Genomic DNA, 22,349 nt, shown 5'->3' with positions numbered 1-22,349 from the left:
CCGTGCTCAGGTCTGTCCAACGCTGGTCTGACCAATCTGATTCCACTCTTCAAGATTGCTTCTATCACGTGGACTGGGATATGTTCCCGAATAGCCTCAGACAACAACATTGATGTATACACCGATTCGGTGAGCGAGTTTATTAGCAAGTGCATATGTGATGTTGTACTCACGGTGACTATTAAAACCTTCCCATATTAGAAATCATGGATTGATGGCAGCATTCGTGCTAAACTGAAAGCGCGACCCACTGCTTTTAATCATGGCAAAGTGACCTGAAACATGACCGAATACAAACAGTATAGCTATTCCCTCCGCAAGGCAATCAAACAAGCTAAGCGTCAGTATAGAGACAAAGTAGAGTCGGAATTCAAAGGCTCAGACACAAGACGTAAGTGGCAGGGTCTACAGTCAATCATGGATTACAAAAAGGAAACCAGCCCTGTCGCATACACAGACGTCTTGCTCCCAGACAAACTAAACAACTTCTTTGCTCGCTTTGAGGACAATAGTGCCACTGACACGGCCCGCTACCGAAACCTGCGGGCTCTCCTTCACCTCGGCCAATGTGAGTAGAACATTTAAACGTGTTAACCCCCGCAGGGCTGCTGGCCCGCCATGTGCAACTGGGTCCTAGACTTTCTGACAGGCCGCCCCCAGGTGGTGAGGGAAGAAAACAACATCTCCACCCCGTTGATCCTCAACACTGGGGCCCCACAAGGGTGCGTTCTGAGCCCTCTCCTGTACCCTCCAAGCTCGTCATCAAGCTCGAGACCCTGGGTCTCGACCCCACCCTGTGCAACTGGGTACACCCCCCTATCCACATCGATGGAACAGTAGTGGAGAGGGTAGCAAGTTAAGTTCCTCGGCATACACATCACAGACAAACTGAACTGGTCCACTCACACAGACAGCATCGTGAAGAAGGCACAGCAGCGCCTCTTCAACCTCAGGAGGCTGAAGAAATTCAGCTTGTCACCAAAAGCACTCACAAACTTCTACAGATGCACAATTGAGAGCATCCTGGCGGGCTGTATCACCGCCTGGTATGGCAACTGCTCCGCCCTCAAGGCTCTCCAGAGGGTAGTGAGGTCTGCACAACGCATCACCGGGGGCAAACTACCTGCCCTCCAGGACACCTACACCACCCGATGTTACAGGAAGGCCATAAAGATCATCAAAGACATCAACCACCCGAGCCACTGCCTGTTCACCCCGCTATCATCCAGAAGGCGAGGTCAGTACAGGTGCATCAAAGCTGGGACCGAGAGACTGAAAAACAGCTTCTATCTCAAGGCCATCAGACTGTTAACCTCTTACCTCTACCTGGGACGCTTGCGTCCCAACTAGAGCTCTGGAAATGCAAATGCGCTACGCTAAATGCTAATAGTATTAGTTAAAACTCAAAAGTTCATTAAAATACACATGCAGGGTATCAAATTAAAGCTACACTCGTTGTGAATCCAGGCAACAAGTCAGATTTTTAAAATGCTTTTCGGCGACAGCATGAGAAGCTATTATCTGATAGCATGCACCAATACACTACAACAGAAAAGCACAGCAGGGGACGTAAACAAAATAATTAGCATTTCGGCGTTACACAAACCGCACAATAAAATAGAAAACAGTCATTACCTTTCACCATCTTCTTTGTTGGCACTCCTAGATGTCCCATAAACACTATTGGGTCTTTATTTCGATTAAATCGGGCCATATAAAGCCAAGATATCGTTATATGTAGACTGTGTGATAAACGAAAAAAACAGCGATTTCACAACGTAACGTCATTTTTTAAAATTCAAAAAGTAGACGATAAACTTTCACAAAACACTTCGAAATACGTTTGTAATGCTACTTTAGGTATTAGTAAACGTTAATAAGCGATAAAAATCATCCGTAGGCGATGTACATTCATTTGCTGTCGTCTTGGAAAAAATTTCAGGAGAGAGCTCTTCCGGAATGATCTGGGCGGAGACCGGAGGTACGTCGTGCCCCTCTTTCGGTTCAACCAAGAATCAAAGAGGATTAAATTCACAAGATACTCGACTGCATGGGGATGCTGTGGGAGTTGAATGCTCGGTCTTATCTAATTCGGCTCACTGTTAACAATTGCTGGAAGTGGCGCAAGGATATTTATTTCCATTTTCTGTGATCAGGTTTTCCTGCGCTTTCCGATGTAACGCACGTTATGTAATAGCCACAGTCGTGATTTAACCAGTTTTAAAAACGTCCGAGGGTTTCCTATACACACATTTTAACCATATGAACGTACTATATTCCTGGCATGAGTAGCAGGGCGCTGAAATGTTGCGCGATTTTTAACAAAATGTTCAAAAAAGTAGAGGGTAGGAGCAACTAGTTAAACAGCCACCACTAACATTGAGTGGCTGCTGCCAACACACTGACACTGACTCAACTCCAGCCACTTTAATAATGGGAATTGATGGGAAATGATGTAAAATATATCACTAGCCACTTTAAACAACGCTACCTTATATAAATGTTACCTACCCTACATTATTCATCTCATATGCATACGTATATACTGTACCCTATATCATCGACTGCATCCTTATGTAATACATGTATCACTAACCACTTTAAATGTGTCACTTTGTTTACATACTCATCTCATATGTATATACTGTACTCGATACCATCTACTGTATCTTGCCTATGCTGCTCTGTACCATCACTCATTCATATATCCTTATGTACATATTCTTTATCCCCTTACACTGTGTATAAGACAGTAGTTTTGGAATTGTTAGTTAGATTACTTGTTGGTTATTACTGCATTGTCGGAACTAGAAGCACAAGCATTTCGCTACACTCGCATTAACATCTGCTAACCATGTGTGTATGTGACAAATAAAATTTGATTTGATTTGAAATGAGGGAACATTGCTTTAGACTTTAACCTCTTCAACCTATGGGGGCGCTATGTCATTATTGGATAAAAAAACGTGCCCGTTTTAAGCGCAATATTTTGTCACAAAAAAAGATGCTCGACTATGCATATAATTGGCAGCTTTGGAAAGAAAACACTGACGTTTTCAAAACTGCAAAGATATTATCTGTGAGTGTCCCAGAACAGATGCTACAGACGAAACCTCAAACAGGAAATGAGCTGAATTTTTGAAGCTCTGTTTTACTATTGTCTCCTTATATGGCTGTGAATGTGCCGTGAACGAGCTTATGCTCTCTGCCGTTCGTCCAAGATGTCTGCAGAATTGTGACGTATTTGTAGGCATATCATTGGAAGATTGGCCATAAGAGACTACATTTGCCAGGTGTCCGCCCGGTGTCCTTTGTCTAAATTGGTGCGCGATTCTCAGTGGCAATCATTTTACCATGCCATTCAGAGGGAGAAGCACACTTCCATGAACGATACATCATTGAAGAGATATGTAGAAAAACACCTTGAGGATTGATTCTAAACAACATTTGCCATGTTTCAGTCGATATTATGGAGTTATTTTGGAAAAAGTTCGGCGTTTTTATAACTGAATTTTCGTTTTTTTTTTGGTAGCCAAACATGACGCAGAAAACGGACCGATTTCTACTGCACAAATAATCTTTCAGGAAAACTGAACATTTGCTATCTAACTGAGAGTCTCCTCATTGAAAACATCCGAAGTTCTTCAAAGGTAAATGATTTATTGAATATTTTTGCTGTTTTTTGTGAAAATGTTGCCTGCTAATGCTAAAGCTAAATGCTAACGCTAAATGCTAGTTTGCTATGGTTGAGAAGCATATTTTTTAAAATCTGAGATGACAGTGTTGTTAACAAAAGGCTAAGCTTGAGAGCTAGCATATTGATTTCATTTCATTTGCGATTTTCATGAATAGTTAACGTTGCGTTATGGTAATGGACTTGAGGCTGTAGTCATGATCCCGGATCCGGGTTGACTCGACGCAAGAAGTTAACAAGAAGAGACTTGCCAGTCTTCCATCCCATTTTCCCCACTAAGGCAGCACTCACAATGACGAACAAGCACATGGTATACAAACACGAGAGAGAGGGATCTATAAACAGGACCAGTCAAAAGTTTGGACACACCTACTAATTCAAGGTTTTTCTCTTTTTTACTATTTTCTACATTGTATAATAATAGTGAAGACATCCAAACTATGAAGTAACACATATGGAATCATGTAGTACGCAAAAAAGTGTTAAACAAATCAAACTAAATAATAATAAATATTAAACGGTAGTGTATATAATGGTTCTACGGTGGACAGTGCACATCAGAGCAAAAACCAAACCATGAGGTCAAAGGTGCACCGATATGACATTTTTGTCCGATACCAATGTTGGATATTTAACTTGCCCCCCCAAAAAACTATACCGAGAACCGAATTTGAGCGGCCTTTTAAGCATTCTAGTACAGTTAAATAGTTAACACGCACATGGACGCAGCAGTCTAAGGCACTGCATCTCAGTGCAAGAGACGTCACTACAGTGCTTTGTCATTAAGGGGTATTGTGTGCAGATATAGATTTTTTTTAATGATATATATATATATACATACACATATATACATACACATACACACACATTTTAGAATAAGGCTTGAACGTAACAGAACGTGGAAAAAGTCAAGGGGTCTTAATACTTCCCGAGTTCACTTTGACTACCTCTCTGGACAGGAAAATGTGCACCATATAACATAACGGTGAAACATATCTGTAAAGGCGTCCACAAACTTCTGAAACAGTTCACAACAGTTTGTGCATATATTATGACATTGTGATATTTTTGTTTGTTTTGGTCTTCGGAAAGGTATTTTTTTTCAGCTGTTCATGCAGAAGTCTATGCCACTTCAGAGATTTTTCAGTTAAGTGTTTGTTGTCATTCAACAAGGGATAAATCGTTTTTATGCACATTTTTACAGTTGCGAAATACAAAAAAAAAAACATCTTAGCTAAATGTACAATTGCGCGACTAAGATCTCAGCAAAAACGTGAAAAATTATAGACTTCTTGAGTTCTTACGTTAATTCTGACTAATTTGAGGAAGTGTGTACTGGCTACGGCATCTCAAGATGGACAAACAGTACCATTGCCGCTTTCTAGTTATTCAAGCGAGGGTATTTTAGGAAGTATGTGAGCACACTTGTCCAGTCAAACCGAAGCATGCAAACGGCTTAAGTCAGAGCTCCCAGGGGTGTCATGCACCCCAAAAATCTGAGGGGGCACAAAGTACTTGGCTGTGGGGTAAGGCCCAAGTCTGTAAATTGGAGAATTTTGCCATGTCTATTTTTCTGTATACCTAAGCATACCTCTTGAGCGGTCTGTCGTCTTGACTGGTGGTTCTGTTTAAAATAAAATAAATATGCTTCTCTGCTAAAATCTGATATGAGTCGTATTTAGTTATTGCTTGCTTTTTTTTTTTTAAGTCCACCAACCTTGCCAGCAGGCTTTCCAGCAAAGATAGTTGGCGAAGCTAGCTACTCTAACTTGATTGACAGCCTTGTGAGAACAGAAATGACAAGATTATGTTATGATACTGTTATTGCATCAAATGGTTGTTTTATGCAACAGAATAGTATTTTTTTTTACTCATCTGTGTGTAGACTGAAAGAGGGCCCCATGGAAGATTTAACACTGACAGTAGATTTACGATGGATTGATGATAAGACAACATTCCATTCCATGATTAGTGTCTGTGTGTATGTCTGTCCATAACAGGGAGAACCAATCTCCAGCTTCTTTAAAGAAAGAATTTAGTACTATAGGTTGCGTTAGTATTTTGTATAAGCAAGCAGTAAATTAACCAGACAGATATTTGGCACCATGTAGGACTGGGCGATATGGCCAAAATCTCATATCCCGATATAGCTAATTTCATATCCCGATAACGATACATATCACAATATAGCAAATTTTCTGTAAACTCAATGAATAAATAGTTTATAAAAAATTACCACATGTAAAGGCCTATTTCTTCTTACATTATACTCAAAAAATAAAAAAGGTACTTACACATAATTTACTATTTATTTAGAACCTGTGCAAATTTTCAATTAAGCATGTAACAAAATATGAATGTATAAAATCTAAAAAAGGTAAATAGAAAACACAAAATAAATAGGTCTAAAGGAAAATTTATATATTTGGGGGCTTAATACATTAATACGTGTCACATATCAATTAGCATATTGTACCTTGGGTCGAGTGTAAGCACCATCTCACGGCCGTGTAAACTGGGGCCATGTCTTTGCAGATGTAAGTTGTAACGGCAGCTGTTATTTCCTTCCATCTTCGTGATTCTTTGCCATAGATTGTGTCAGGGGTTTGTTTTGAGCACTCAACTGTACTTTTTTGGGTCTCACCCGTAGACTCTCTCCGTACTGTTTCACATGATTCTTGCGTAGGTGGTAAGGTTAGTGGTGTTTGGACCTGTTGTCGGGACCGGCCTGTTTCACATGATTCTTGCGTAGGTGGTAAGAGGTTAGTGGTGTTTGGACCTGTTGTCAGGACCGGCCTGTTTCACATGATTCTTGCGTAGGTGGTAAGAGGTTAGTGGTGTTTGGACCTGTTGTCAGGACCGGCCTGTTTCACATGATTCTTGCGTAGGTGGTAAGAGGTTAGTGGTGTTTGGACCTGTTGTCAGGACCGGACTGTTTCACATGATTCTTGCGTAGGTGGTAAGAGGTTAGTGGTGTTTGGACCTGTTGTCAGGACCGGCCTGTTTCACATGATTCTTGCGTAGGTGGTAAGAGGTTAGTGGTGTTTGGACCTGTTGTCGGGGCCTGTGCCATATTTTGCAGTGGACGGTTTTCTGGTCCGTGTCAGACTTTTCATACCCAAACCACGTCCATGCGACCGAAGTTGCCCCTCTTTTAGGGACGAGTTCCGTGTCTCCGTCCTCTGTCTCACGTTCACTCTCTTCCATGTTTGTTTGTGTTGCAAATATCCTTCCACAACACAAAGCGTTGTCCAATTGATGAAAAATATTGCCGTAGAGTGATTTGCGACAACAAAATAAACAGAGCATAATATGAAATGATAGACGTTTTTCTATCGTCACACGATATATATCGTCATATCGCCCATCCATGTAAATTTGAATGTACATTTTGCTCTCATGCAACAGACCTTTGTATAAATTCTATCATCTGTGATTTGTCATGAACATCCAGGAGGATGGACGTTGCTATAAAATGCTGTGGCTTAGTCCTGCTGGTTGGGCTCTCAACGAATCCCCTACGGGTGGGTCCATTACTGCAGTAATTAAATAATAAAGTTGACTTGTTTTGAAGAAATGTAAAAAGTCTCCTTTTGATTAGAATAATTCCACGACAGCATGAAATGGCTTATTGGTAGCTAGTTATGAGTTTGGGAAACTATTTTGGCTAGCTAAAGCAAACTTTATAAAATTGCTATGCGGCTAGTAGTATTAGAGAGAAACAAAAAAAAATACATGTCTTTTTGTTAAACAGGATAAATCTGGACACATGCCCCTTGGTTCATGTTAAGTCTCTGCCTTAACACTACACAGCTGGCTAAATTCCCAATCTGGCCCTCATACCATCACGGCCACCTAATAGACATCACGGCCCCTGCTTCCACACCCCTTCTCTCCGCTGTACCTATTTCCCAGGACAATGCCGTAAATGAGAATGCATTCTCAGTCAGCTTACCTGGTAAAATAATGGTTTAAAAATGAAATATCAAAGCTTGATGATTAATTGATTATGGTATGTAGTGCTAGGGGGAAGAAAAAAAAAACATACACCCCTTGAGGTCCCCAGGACCGAGTTAGGGAAACCCTGCCCTAAATTGAACAAAAAGACAAAGTGAGCATGTGCAAAAGGTAACATCACGAAGATCAAACATGCACATCATCCAGGTAGCTAGCGACATCTCAAAGATAGGCTTTAAATGATTAATTTTAGTACTGGTGCAATTTAATAAACTGTACAGTACAGAATCGACAAGGCACGCAGAGTCTGTCATCCCATCGGGTTACTTTAGTGCAATGTACACATGCCAAGTCAACTATACTTGCCTCGATCTGACCGATAGCTTGATTGCATGAATGCTGCATAATACATTCTGCAGTCAAACTTTTTTTCATTATGTAATCATAAATGTTGTGTTGCACACAAATCCACTAAAGTTCGACATTTACCATCTGTTTATATTTATATAAGGTCTACACATACGGTTTAATCACATTTTCAATTAAATGTATTTATAAAGCCCTTTTAACATCAGCCGATGTGGATAAATCCAACGTATGCATCACACAGAACTATATCCCAAATGCTGCAAGGCAAACGCAGCGTTCCATTGGAAATGTATGGACTTCTGGTGTACCAAAACGTAAGTACGCTCTGTCTGATCGAGGCATGACAGAGAAACACATGCGGTGTCAACGTCCAAAAGTGAGCGATACCCACATTTTCCAATGTAACGTTACAATTCCTGAAAATAGAAATCACAAAACCAAGCTAAATGTGCATCAGGAATTGCATATTACTTTTTTTTTTACACAAGATAGCTACTGTATGTTTGTGATATTAATTTTGCTAGCAACTACCTAACAAGATTGAAGCTAACTACATAGTTTTCCCAATAAATACGTTGATTGCTCATTAAACTTACTGTTAGCGAAATACTGTTGGATAACCAATTACACAAACACAATAGATGGGACCAATCCAGCTAGCTATTCGTCTGGAAAACGAATACGTGATTGTAATTACCTAAATTAGCATGTAAGGTATAACACTTAGCAATCAAGCTTTCTGTTACCTACCTAGCTAATTGGTAGTTAGCACACAACATCAGAAGATTCGTGCTTACTAGCACTAGCCAGAAAGCTAACGTTACCCCATGCTGTCACTCGCCGTGATAATGCTAACGTGTTAACGTTACCTGATTTCTGTGTGTGATGAGTCTCCGGATTTGTTCCAGTTTTGAAGATGCAAGCTTCTTAACTAGTTCAAAACTAGTGCAGTCACTTTGGATTCTTCTGGATTCCAAGCTAAATTATGATCAGTTGCTAGCTAGCCAGCTAATTCAGTCATCAGAGTGGTTGCTATGCTATTGTTTGTCGCTGGTAGGACCAATTGAGGTATGAAAGAGCAGAGCTGAGACGATATCAAACTTCCGGTCCGGCCCCTCACCCATATTCGGAATGAAACAGTTCATGTCATTTGGTGGTTCCCATGAATAGATTTTTTGATTGAGTTTTATTAGGATTCCCGTTACCCGACGCCAATGTCGACAGCTAGTCTTACTGGGGTTCGACACATAACGAAAAATACAATACAAACATTAACATGTAGTCGGTGCTTAATTTGTGCCGGATACAGCACCTCTCAGTTTTGGACTGTTTCGTTCCGGAACCCATTTTCTAGGATCCGATACCTCTCGTGGCATGAACAATACTTTTCACTGTTTGCAATGTAAACAATACATTAATATAATAAAAGCAATCAGAGTTAGGCCAATTCAAGTTGACTCCTCTGTACTTCTCCTGGCTGCCCCATACAAATATAATGTGAAAATATGACAGATAATTGATTCGTGTTGGGCCGGCCCGGGATTATAATTTGCGCAACATTGTAGACTATATAGACCAACGCGTGGACATTGATGTGGTGAGAGAGAGAAGCGTGCCTGTATCTTGCACATAACTAGAATGATATTCACGCTCTGTGATTTATCTCCCTCTACTCTGATAGACATGAGCCTGCAACTCTCATCTCCCCATCATTTATTTCCTCATAGAATCATAGACACGGTTCTGGAGCTACGAGGGGGTACGAAGTAGTTGAGGTAATCTTCATAAAAGTATTCACACCACTTGACTTTTTCCACATTTTGCAGTGTTACAAAGTCGGATTAATATGGATTACATTGTAATTTGTCAATGATCTGCACAAAATACTCAAGGTGGAAGGAACATTTTAACATTTGTAAACAAAATACAAAATAAAACATCACATATTTTTTAATTAACCCTTATTTATATGAATTTGTCTCCCAGTGTCTGTTGGAAAGTAGACTGAACCATGTTTTTCTCTAGGATTTTGCCTGTGAGCTCTATTCTGTTTATTTTTATCCCCCCCAAAAAACTCCCTAGCACTTGTTGATGACAAGCATACCCATAACATGATCCATGCTTGAAAATATGAAGTGGTACTCACTGATGTGTCGGATTTGCCCTAAACATAATGCTTTGTATTCCGGACAAAAAGTACATTTCTTTGCCACAGTTTTTACAGTATTACTTTAGTGCCTTATTGCAAAAAAGAATGCATGTTTTGGAATGTTTTTATTCTGTACAGACTTCCTTCTTTTCACTCTGTCTTTTATGTTGGTATTGTGGAGTAACTACAATGTTGTTGATCCATCCACAGTTATCTCCTTTCACAGCCATTAAACTCTGTAACTGTTTTAAAGTCACCATTGGCCTCATGGTGAAAACCCTGAGCGGTTTCGTTCCTCTCCGGCAAGTAAGTTAGGAAGGTGCCTGTTTCTTTGTAGTGACTTGGTATACTGATACACCATCCAAAGTGTAGTTAATAACTGCACCATGATCAAAGGGATATTCAATGTCTGCTTCTGTTTTTTACCGATCTACCAATAGGCGCCCTTCTTTGCGAACCATTGGAAAACGTCCCTGGTCTTTGTGGTTGAATGTGTGCCTGAAATTCACTACTCGACTGAGCGACCTTACAGATAATTCATTGTATGTGACTGCCAATATTCACACATGCCAAATAAAGTGCTTTTCTAAATACCCATTCCAACAATCAATAAGATTCATGCTATCCCCTTATGGTTATTGATGGTCCTCTGTACAGTCATGTACAGCATGGGATGGGTCAGGGATAACTGTCTTTGACGCCCTCTGCTGGTTACTGTAACTAACCACTGCCTCCTAGACCTCCAGTTGAGCTCCGGTGTTGTTGCTGGGCGGACAGGCATGGCAGTTACGGTCAGACACCCCAAACAAAAAGCATGATTTATCAACACAGCGTGAGCTTCTTTACTCAGCCTGCCTGTTAATTTGGGTTAATGAAAACTATCCATACTGGGATTACGGCTGTGTTACCTGACCCTAATCTCACCAGAATACAACAGGCCCCTAGGCCCCCAGCCAGCCAGTAATTTAAGTATCTGTAATATTCCACCAATCTATTTATATAACCTCTAACATTCACCTTCTGTGGCATATTATATCAACTATTTCAAGCACCAACACAAAAATACAGAAAATAGAAATTCACTGCTGGCAGAAATAATTTATTTCCAGGTACCAGGCTCCAATACCTGTGGGATCAATTAATACTCCAATGAGAATGTCACTTAAAGCTACAGTGTGGCCCTAGGACTCGAAGCGTAGAACAGAAAGAAAAAAAACTACTGATCTCATTGTAATCCCACCCAAGGGAGCAATAGCAACAGGTGCAGAAGGCCCTCACTTTAGAGACACTTGAAGAAACTACAGAGACCCATAGATTAATTAAAATACGAATATTTTATTATTCCTCATCATTTATTATAGTCACTCCATCTCAGAGCTACAGCTTCAAGTTTGGCACTTATCTTTCTAACATTGTGTAAAGATGTAATTAATTACTTTTGCAGGCACAGACACAAAACACATTCCTCTAACAGACTCTGCTAAGGCCAATTTGTACTTTTTCATACCGACATAGGCCTGTGTTCTAGTAAGGATATGAAAATAGTGAGACAATCAAGACCATGAAAAACATTTAATGATTACAATTAATGATAAACATGTTTATCAAGACTATCTGTGCAAATATTGGTACCTCAATTTGAAATGTGTTAGACATTTAGGAATTATATAACAAGTATTAGGACAGACAAAGCACATTAATAGTACAAGTAAAATGAACATCTATTAATCATTTACATAATAAAAAATAAAAACATCTAGAATTGTCAAACTATCAAATTATATACTTTTTGCCGAAAATGAAACATTGACAATTGAAAATCCAACAATCAAATGTGCACAGATTAGTATTGCATAACATGATCATGGTAGCACAACTCATGTTGATGCATCAATGTATCTGATAAAAGCCTATGATCTATCCCCAACCCATAACTGAGGCTCAGAGAATTCCCTGGTCAGCTCACATTGTCAGTGGAAACTCAGGGCCCATGCCATGCCAATGCCAAATTGAGGGCCAATCAGGTATCCATACCTCCACTTCTGTATTTTGATGTACGGTAATACCCACACCCTGTTTTCGGTCCTCTAATACCATCTACCATGTTTCCAATGGGTGACAATGCTCAGGTCATAGTAAAGACAAATGGCAGTGATTAGGTATAAGAGTGTGTGCGGTGCGCAGGGCAAATACCCAGACTGAAAACATAGTGCTCTCGAGATCCTATAAGGCAAAGTCAAATGACATTTCATGGTGTAAAAATCCTATGTCTATTTATGAGGCATTGGGTTATAAGACGATGGCCTCCACTACAATGGCCGGGTACTCAATGTCCTTTTTGCTCTGGACCATCCTCAGCTCCAACTGAGCAGGGCTGGGTATCTTACCAGGGCCGGCCATCTCTGATGGGAGAGGAGAGATATTAGAAAGACGAATATAAATTAGACAGCCATACAGACAGGCAGGCAGAGACTTCTATATCATCTTACTGTTGGCATAGGTAATGGTCCTCTTGATAACATGGTGCAAGACAGAGACAGTCTTCTCACAGGCAGCCTAAGAGAGATGACAAAGTAGGTAAGAAAAGAGACTAGTTCATCCAAACCACATTTATTACATTAGTAAATGATAATGGAACTTGGTTGTTATCTCTGCATTACTGACCTTCAGGTCTTTGGGGTGGTGGTGGGTCCAGGCCAGCAGCATGGCAGCGAACAGGTCTCCTGTTCCCACAAACACTGCATCCACCTTGGGCATTTCCATCCGAATCTTCTGGGTGGACGTAGTCCCATCTGCTCTCACTGAAGGACACAGTGCGAGTATGAGTCTGTTACCTTTTAACATGTCAAGTTAAACATTCACATATAATATCCAAATCCTACAGGGACACATTTCTTTACCAGTCAGAGCCCTTCCTTCCGACCCTTGCCTTACCCATCTTCTGGCTTCCAAGGGCCACTAGGAACTGGTCCCCGTGAGGAGAGATCAGGTCTGTGCTAGTGAGGACTACCATATCAGGGCCCATCTGGTGGAGCAGGTCCATCACCTGAGAGAGCAAGGACCCCTCATCAACATAATCATCATCTTCACCATCAGTCAAGATTAAAACCATCATCTTCATCACCACCATCATCATCCTAACCATTACAACCATCATCATCATCTTAATGTGTATTAGCTCTACAAGATTTAAGTGATGGACAATGGAACCCACCTCAAGAGCGTCTTTTTCTGTGCTGATCTTCCTCCCCGTCAGCAGCCTAAGAGACACATTCTCATAGGTTATGCACACATAGTACATGCACAGAGGTTCAAGACCTAAGTGCATAAATACACACATCAAAATGCTCTGTGTAAAAAATGGCCCCTTCTTTTGGCCAATGTTATTTTACATTTGTCCAGAGGGTGAACTCATATGCAGGGCAAATCAAGTCAAGCGTAATGACGAACGCATAAACCAGGGCAGTGTTCACTTAACGGGCTGGGGAAAGGTTTGGTCTGCTGCTCTACAAATAAAACCTAAGGGATCAAAGGTTTTTTTGACGAATAAGGGTTATTTTGCAAAGGGCTAAGAACAGCTACCATGATTTCTTTCTTGGGTAGTAATATTGCAGTAGGCATTCATTCTGTCGTTACTGTGATAACTACATTATGGCATGTTGTGTGGCACATTGACATAGCAACTTAATATATGCAACCCAATGTGTCCTAGTAGCAAGTGTACTCACTCTGCCTCAAACTGGTTGGGTGTGAGGATATCAGCCACTGCTACGACTTTGTCTCTGTAAACAGGCAGTATATTCTCAGGCACATACTGGAAAAGAAGAGGGTAGTAGGTTCACGAGTGCACATATTACATATTGCACATATTGTGAACATGTTTGAAGAATAACAGAACTATATAATAATACAAGTAAAATGACTATAATAAGCAAGGATAAGAAATACTATAATAAAATGACTATAAGCATGGTATACTTACCATAGATCCTTGGTCTCCCATCACTGGATCACACACTGATAACACAAAGCAAACATGTAAGAGCACACAAACATCCAAGCTCTACATTCCTCCCGAGCCTTACTGTGTGTAGCTATATGGGATACACGTCTGTGTAGCAATGGTTACTCACCGTACACCAGTTTTGGGTTCAACCTCTTCAGCTCCTGAACAATGTCCACCACCGTCTCTAGGAAAGATGTGTCCCTGGTGTACCCTTGGGGAAGAGAAGATCTATGGGTAATGCAAAGGTCACACACCTCATGTGTAAACATGAAAGAAAACTAACTGATTAGAATCTTTACAGAACATAGGTTAAAGGTCAACACAGTTGTAATACTCCTACATACATAATTTTTTTTTTTTTTTTTTTAACTGCTCAACTGGCAGAATCAATATTGACAATGGAAACTGGAATCTGTCTCACCTGTGAGGACGTAGTCATAATGGTTGACGTTATTGAGTTTGATACCCTCATAGAGAACGTTCAGCTCATCTGCCGTCAGCACTTGCCCTTTCCAATGAGCGTAACCTTGGAAACAAGAGGTCAATGGTCAGAGGTAACGGAAAACCTTAAGACTTCACTCAGATTGACAAGTCTGCAAGTGCCTGCTAATACCCGGAATGAAGAGTTCAGGGTATTAGCAGGCTATTGTTTATGGAAGGATAGTGTGGACTGGTAAATTGGCCAGACTGGGTTCTTTGAAGGTATTCCAGGGAGGATGACTTGGTTGCTAAGGTGATTATAGAAAACACTGATCTGCCAGTCATCAATCATTATAGTCCATGGCTACAGATACAACGTTTTCACCCACACCCCCCTCCAGGAACCGCTTTCTTAAAGCTAAGGATCCAGAACATGTTCTGTGCATGTGTTATTTTACACACACATTAGTTTTGTGCACAACATGCAGTTTGTAGGCAACACCATTGACCAGACAAAGGCGATCAAGGAAGGGGTAGCGGCAACGGAACACTCAGCACCGCAGCTACATATGCAGCCGGAGTGGGCACTCAGTAATGTAATAAAAATAAAAATCTAAAAAACCTGCACTTGCACAGAAACATACATGTTTTTTTAGAGCTTGAGTGATATGTTTTTTTAAGTCAGATTCAGATTTTTGTGGGGACAAAATTGAACTATACCAATATACAGTATATATTGCCAGCAGCATACCACCCTGAAGTCTTTGGCCAGAATGCCAAGAGTCACATCTGGAGGAAACCTGGCACTATCCCTACAGTGAAGCATGGTGGTGGCAGCATCATGCTGTGGGGATGTTTTTCAGTGGCAGGGACTGAGAGACTAGTCAGGGTTGAGGGAAAGATGAATGGAGCAAAGTACAGAGGGATCCTTGATGAAAACCTGCTCCAGAGCGCTCACGACCTCAGAATGGGGCCAAGATTCACCTTCCAACAGGACAACAACCCTAAGCACACAGCCAAGACAAGACAGGAGTGGCTTCGGGACAAGTCTCTGAATGTCCTTGTGTGGCCCAGCCAGAGCCCGGACTTGAACCCAATCTAACATTTTTGGAGAGACCTGAAAATAGCTGTGCAGCGACGCTCCCTATCCAACCTGACAGAGCTTGAGAGGATCTGCAAAGAAGAACAGGAGAAACTCCCCAAATACAGGTGTGACAAGCTTGTAGCCTCATACCCAAGAAGACTTGAGGATGTAATAGCTGCCAAAGGTGCTTAAACACAGTACTGAGTAAAGGGTCTGAAAACTTATGTAAATGTGTTATTTCAGTTATTTTCCATACATTTGCAAACATTTCTAAAAACCTGTTTTTGCTTGATCAATATTGGGCATTGTGTGTAAATGGATAAATTGTTTTTTTTCCTCATCAATTTTAGAATAAGGCTGTAACATAACAAAATGTGAAAAAAGTAAAGGGGTCTGAATTCTTTACAAATAATTTTTGAATCTGCCGATATACTGTTTTACAGCAGGGAAATGAAAAAGTGTCATTTTTCCAAATTGAATTCCCATAAATTGCCATCCAAAAGAGCAATTGTCCAATAACTGTGCTTCAAATGTTAATTTTATACATTGTGACAATAATGACATAATGAGAATGGCCTCAAGTGGTCAGATAAGCACAAGAGTCCATTTTTTCATCCTATTTATTGAAAATCGGTTATTGTTGGAATTATTGGCCGACACAGTGGTAAAAAGGCCAATATCGGTGAACCAATATATCGGTCGGGCTCTACTATTTGTCTACTACTCTACTATAGCCTGGGAAATTGTAGTACAGAACTATCTGTAGCCATTTGATTCATTATATAGTCTAGTTGTGTTCTTCTTATGACCAGCAGAAGGAAAAGTTAAGTGGAAGTTGTCGAGCAGTTAATCAGGGTTTGGATTTGGGAGATTGTTGGGAGAGAAGAATGGAGGCTGAGACAACCAAACATTCCGACAGAGAAAGACTGATTACAATCTCCATTGTTAGAATTCATCAATCATTCCTCTAGCATCTGTCTCTCTGACATTGGGCTGAGGACATAGCAGCTCATTTAAATTGTTTAAAATGTTTTAAAAACATTCACAACCGAGCAAGAAACAGGCTAGCAACGATTATAATCTCTAAACATATTCCAATAAACCACCTGCAGGGGAAGAAAGAGTATAGTCTTGGGTTTTTAGAGCTCAAACGTCTAAGGAATGTGTTTATTCACTTCTAACCCGGAACGTGAGTTGAACACATTCAAGGGAAATTATAGTAGGTCATGAGCATGGGCTAGTACTCAATAAACAATTGGTCAGTAATGTGATAGGGTGTGGACACAGTGGGCTGAACTCCAAGGTAACGCTGCACATGCACTTGAAGCATCACATCATTAATTTCCATCAACAAATAATTTATATGCACAAAAACTCTATGCACGGGCATAGACCTTATTGAGGCCAGAGTGAAGTTATCGGGCTACAAAATGTCTGTCTGCTTTTTTCCCCACAGTATCTCTCCCCTATCTACAGTCACTCCTTCCTTGTCCTCCCCACCAGCACTCGGTGTTAGTCTTCCCTGTAGGTAGTGAACATTCAGGTTTCACTTTAGAGAGATAACCTGATTACTCTTAACACTAACAGACAGGAGAGCAAATCACTGAACTTTTTTTAAACTGCACTGTATTTTCCTGTAAGTCAGATAACAAATATGGTGAATACAACCTTATACAGTTGAAGTCGGAAGTTTACATACATTTAGGTTGGAGTCATTATCAACCACTCCACAAATTTTTTGTTAACAAACTATAGTTTTGGCAAGTCGGTTAGGACATCTACTTTGTGCATGACACAAGTCATTTTTCCAACAATTGTTTACAGACAGATTATTTCACTGTACCACAATTCCAGTGGGTCAGAAGTGTACATACACTAAGTTAACTGTGCCTTTAAACAGCTTGGAAAATTCCAGAAAATTATGTCATGGCTTTAGAAGCTTCTGATTAATTCTGGCTAATTGACATCATTTGAGTCAATTGGAGGTGTACCTGTGGATGTATTTCAAGGCTTACCTTCAAACTCAGTGCCTCTTTGCTTGACATCAAGGGAAAATAAAAATAAACCAGCCAAGACCTCAGAAAAAAAATTGTAGACCTCCACAAGTCTGGTTCATCCTTGGGAGCAATTTCCAAATGCCTGAAGGTACCACGTTCATCTGTACAAACAATAGTACGCAAGTATAAACACCATGGGACCATGCAGCCGTTATACCACTCAGAAAGGAGACGCATTCTGTCTCCTAGAGATGAACGTACTTTGGTGCGAAAAGTGCAAATCAATCCCAGAACAACAGCAAAGGACCTTGTGAAGACGCTGGAGGAAACCGGTACAAAAGTCTCTATATCCACAGTAAAACGAGTCCAATATCGACATAACCTGAAAGGCCGCTCAACAAGGAAGAAGCCACAGCTCCAAAACCACCATAAAAAAGCCAGACTACGGTTTGCAACTGCACATGGGACAAAGATCCTACTTTTTGGAGAAATCTCCTCTGGTCTGATGAAACAAAAATAGAACTGTTTGGCCATAATGACCATCATTATGATTGGAGGAAAAAGGGGGAGGATTGCAAGCCGAAGAACACCATCCCAACCACGGGGGTGGTAGCATCATGTGTGCTTTGCTGCAGGAGGGACTGGTGCACTTCACAAAATCGATGGCATCATGAGTATGGCAACTCATGTGGATCTATTGAAGCAACATCTCAAGACATCAGTCAGGAAGTTGAAGCTTGGTCGCAAATGGGTCTTCCAAATGGACAATGACCCCAAGCATACTTGCAAAGTTGTGGCAAAATTACACCGACTCAGTTACACCAGCTCTGTCAGGAGGAATGGGCCAAAATTCACCCAATGTCACGACTTCCGCCGAAGTCGGTCCCTCTCCTTGTTCGGGCGGCGTTCGAAGTCACGGACCTTCTAGCCATTGCTGATCCACTTTTCATTGGTTTTGTCTCATCTTCCATCACACCTGGTTCCAATTCCATCAATTACATGTTGTTTATTTAACCCTCTGTCCCTCCCCTCCATGTCCTTGTCCTTGTCTGTAATTTCTTCTTGTAGTGCTTATGCACGGTATGCTGGTATGTACCGGGTTTTGTTTGACCCATTTATTGTATTATTCTGTTTACGGTGGTTTATGGATATTAAAACAACACCCTTTTAAATCAGTTTTCGCTCTCCTGCGCCCGACTTCTCTGCCGCCAGTACGCACCTCACTACACCCAACTTATTGTGGGAAGCTTGTGGAAGGCTACCTGAAACATTTGACGAAAGTTAAAGAATTTAAAGGCAATTCTACCAAATACTAATTTAGTGTAAATAAACTTCTGACCCACTGGGAACGTGATGAAGGATATAAAAGCTGAACCATCTCAACTATTATTCTGACATTTCACATTCTTAAAATAAAGTAGTGATCCTAACTGACCTAAAACAGGGAGTTCTTACTAGGATTATGTGTCAGGAATTGTGAAAAACTGAGTTTAAATTTATTTGGCTAAGGTGTATGTAAACTTCCGATTTCAACTGTATGTTAAATTATGAAGACATTCCAGGATCAAGAATGAATGAGGGGAATACATTTCCAACCAGGCAACACAGGCTTCCCACTGAGTTTAGAGGAGGCCCTCTTGGCCCAGACCCAAGATCAGAGAGAAAGGGGACTCTGGGGGTGATGGGGAAAAGTAAAGGAAAAACAGAGCTCCGCTGTAGTAAAGGAAGATATCTAATTGGGCACCATAGTCCGTTCCTATAGCTTGTTTAATTAAACAGATTGGGCTGAGATCTGTAGGCTGTAGGTGTAACTTGTTTCACGGCAGAACATTTTGTCCACTTCATCCACTGCCATCCCCCATATTGAAAGGTGAAGCATGAGCTACCATAGCTACTGCAGCCTACTAGAAGTTAAAAAACAACCATCCCAGTGTTCAATCTCTGAATGAATAGTATGCACTCTACGAACCCGTTACTTAACAGTTCAGGATCTCCCTTTGTTCCGTACAGTTGCATTTAATTGATGGACTATCAATCGTTACCTGTAGGCCTATTTCCAACACCTTACAGAGAACTTGGATTTCATGTAATGTATGAGATCCTTGTATCATCATTTACTCCAAAAGTTCAGTATTTTACAACCTAACTTTAGAAAAAGTGTTTTGGGAGACACAGTGGGTTTGTGAATTGCACAAGTTTGAGCCAAAAACTCATTTTGGATAAGCACAAAGGCTTGATTATTCTTCTCTGAGTGAAAGTGGGACACTGTTGAGCTTTACAACAGAAGGGTATTCACCCTACAATTGGGGGAGGAGAGGTTAAAAGAAAAAAGAGCTCCCCAAAAAGTAGAGGATGAGACTAGTGTTACAGACCACTATAGCTAGGCTACACACTGTGCTTACTAAACACATTTACTGAAATCTTGAATGTGGGCCAAGACGATATTGGCTACTGATACGGACCTAAAAGGATCCAAAGACATTCTTCCATTCCACATGGGTATATCCTATGGGGTTAATGGTCTGTGGGGTGGGATAGGATTTGATTCTTGATTTCATTTTCTTCTGGTGTGCTTTATATAAGTAGCCGATTGTTGCCTCTGGTTACCAATTGTTTTTGTAAAATTGTATATTAGCGCATGGAATTACTGCACTGTAGGCCTACATACCTGTGTGATTGGAGAATTGCACAGAGTTGATGGAGTCCACTTCAAACCCCAGCACCTGACAGGAGACAAACAGCTCATAACAATGCTTCACTTTTGTGGTCTTATGCCATTTTCTTAATGAACACACACACAATCATTTGAGTACAACATCATAAAATTCATTGTATTGATTATGCCTGAATGAACAGGTTGCGTACACTGTATCCTCTGTTATTCTGCATTACTATTTTGAGCTTTTCCTACCTCTTCTATTCTTCTATTCGAATACACTAACTGAATGCTAAAACACAATACTGTATGCACATGTGACTGTTATTCTGCTAATCTGACCAGTTCTGCGAATCTCTCCTGTACTCTCTCCCCTTTCTCAGAATCTTCAGTAGCCAGGCTAGTCGAGCAGAGCTGTCAAACGTGCACACATTGCAAACCCCCTGCAAGCAACGTAAACATATTAATTTCTTACCTGCAATGGGAATGTTGCCGATTTATTCCCGACGTATCCCCTGACCACATGACTCTGAACAGACAACACACGGCACTCCATTTCAATAATTAAATTTTAAAGATACGAGGACTGTGGAATAAGATTTAATTCGTGTCCGAGCCAACTAACTACGCTTGAGCAATTTTTTTATATATATTTTTTTATCCGATACACGAACGTTTAGCTACACGAAAAAACTCAATGCAAATGAGAAAACTCCAGCAATATTCATTCCACTGGGCTGTGTAAACTACAAAAAACTAACACGATACCACATTGACACACTTCCAGAAGACTGACTGGCTGCAATATCTCAGGCAAATATATGGACACCTAAGTCAACGGCGCCTCAAGTGGATAATGATTTACAAGTTTATAATACAATAAATTAATCAATCAGACTATCCCAATGTAAACTGACATTCAAATTGATTCATGCATGGGTTGCATATGGTCGGAGTTAGACAAACACAGTTTGTTTAAACACATTCAACTTTAAAGGCGGTGATACGGAAGTGAGATCCTTTGAACTTGCTTGTGAAATTCACTGAGGTTGCAAGCTATGCAAAGAGCATAGAGATAGTTAGAGGACGCAATATTGAATGTGTCCCATTATGGAGTATGTGAGAGCATGGGCAGCAAGTATAGGTAATGGGAGAGCTACAGTATATGGGGTAGGGTGTCTTAACTGTTCTACATTCTTTCAATATGGGTGACATGTGATACACCTGCCCGTGAAGCAACTGCTACCCAGTTGCAACGGCCAGAAACACCTCGATACAACACCATTTCACTGGTCATTCACTCCGCCTTGTCATTACGTTAACGCATTTTTTCACGGTGACATCCAGATTCCAAGTGGTGACGAATAACTTACTAAAAGTAATTTCTCCCTTGCCCATATAAATAAACACACGTTATTTTACAAGGTTTAACTAGCAACATGCTGCTGTTGTTGCCAGCAGCATAAAACAGGATGACTGACTGAACCAAATATATTAATCTCCACTTGATTCTCAGCAGCACGACATACTTCATAATTTTGGGCACCAGGAATGTTCTTTAAGCCTCCCCCATGGGTAACTGCATACTCAGTCTGGTTTCATAGACTAGACGAAACATCGTAAATGTAAATTTGTAACATATCATGTTTCGCAATTATTATTTTTTACATATTTTACAAATTGCAATTGTAAAAAATAGAATTGCATTTTTTTTTTTAAATATATCATACAAATTGTATTTGGTAACATATCAAATGAAATGGATGATGGCCATCCACATATTAATACTTGGAGCTAAAACAGAATGATAGAATCCTCGATCTCAATTGTAGGTGATGGCATGGAGACGTTGGCTAGATAAACTCATGCACATTATCGGGTCTAACGGTCGCCTTGTGCCAAACTGCGCATGTGCATGTCGTCAAGTCAATGGCACTCCTTTGATATAAAGTTGATTTTGAGAAAATGTTCAACGTATCACATTCACAAGGTTGGAATAATAACATGTTCAACTACT

General features: G+C 40.5%; 2 protein-coding genes across 2 annotated transcripts in view; both read right to left on the bottom strand.

Moving 5' to 3' along the window:
* Positions 1 to 9,133, bottom strand: part of LOC115109723 (1-acyl-sn-glycerol-3-phosphate acyltransferase gamma-like) — a 31,575-nt gene extending 22,442 nt beyond the window's left edge. Inside the window, exon 1 of the mRNA XM_029634994.2 lies at positions 8,890 to 9,133. The gene's annotated coding sequence lies outside the window, so the exon portion shown is untranslated. The remainder of the gene's footprint in view (positions 1 to 8,889) is intronic.
* A 2,351-nt stretch (positions 9,134 to 11,484) lies between these two features.
* pdxka (pyridoxal (pyridoxine, vitamin B6) kinase a) lies at positions 11,485 to 21,364 on the bottom strand. Its single transcript, XM_029634983.2, has 11 exons — positions 20,808 to 21,364; positions 20,345 to 20,399; positions 14,597 to 14,701; positions 14,303 to 14,386; positions 14,152 to 14,186; positions 13,898 to 13,983; positions 13,384 to 13,429; positions 13,104 to 13,215; positions 12,834 to 12,970; positions 12,659 to 12,725; positions 11,485 to 12,571 (listed from the first exon to the last, which is right to left on the bottom strand). The coding sequence occupies exons 1-11, from the start codon at positions 20,886 to 20,888 to the stop codon at positions 12,459 to 12,461; spliced, it is 921 nt and encodes a 306-aa protein (XP_029490843.1). The 5' UTR covers positions 20,889 to 21,364; the 3' UTR covers positions 11,485 to 12,458.
* Positions 21,365 to 22,349: the final 985 nt, after the last annotated feature.

The sequence above is a fragment of the Oncorhynchus nerka genome, linkage group LG3 (assembly GCF_034236695.1).
Source record: "Oncorhynchus nerka isolate Pitt River linkage group LG3, Oner_Uvic_2.0, whole genome shotgun sequence".
Lineage (NCBI taxonomy): Eukaryota > Metazoa > Chordata > Actinopteri > Salmoniformes > Salmonidae > Oncorhynchus > Oncorhynchus nerka.
Note: the sequence above shows the minus strand (reverse complement) of the source record. Positions and strands in the feature narration are given on the sequence as shown.

Coding starts and splice junctions, on each gene's coding strand:
- pdxka (XM_029634983.2), bottom strand. CDS start 20,888: ATGGAGTGCCGTGTGTTGTCTGTTCAGAGTCATGTGGTCAGGGGATAC. Junction 13,430..13,897: donor CCCAACCAGTTTGAGGCAGA/GTGAGTACACTT, acceptor TGTGTCTCTTAG/GCTGCTGACGGGGAGGAAGA. Junction 13,216..13,383: donor CAGAAAAAGACGCTCTTGAG/GTGGGTTCCATT, acceptor TTGCTCTCTCAG/GTGATGGACCTGCTCCACCA.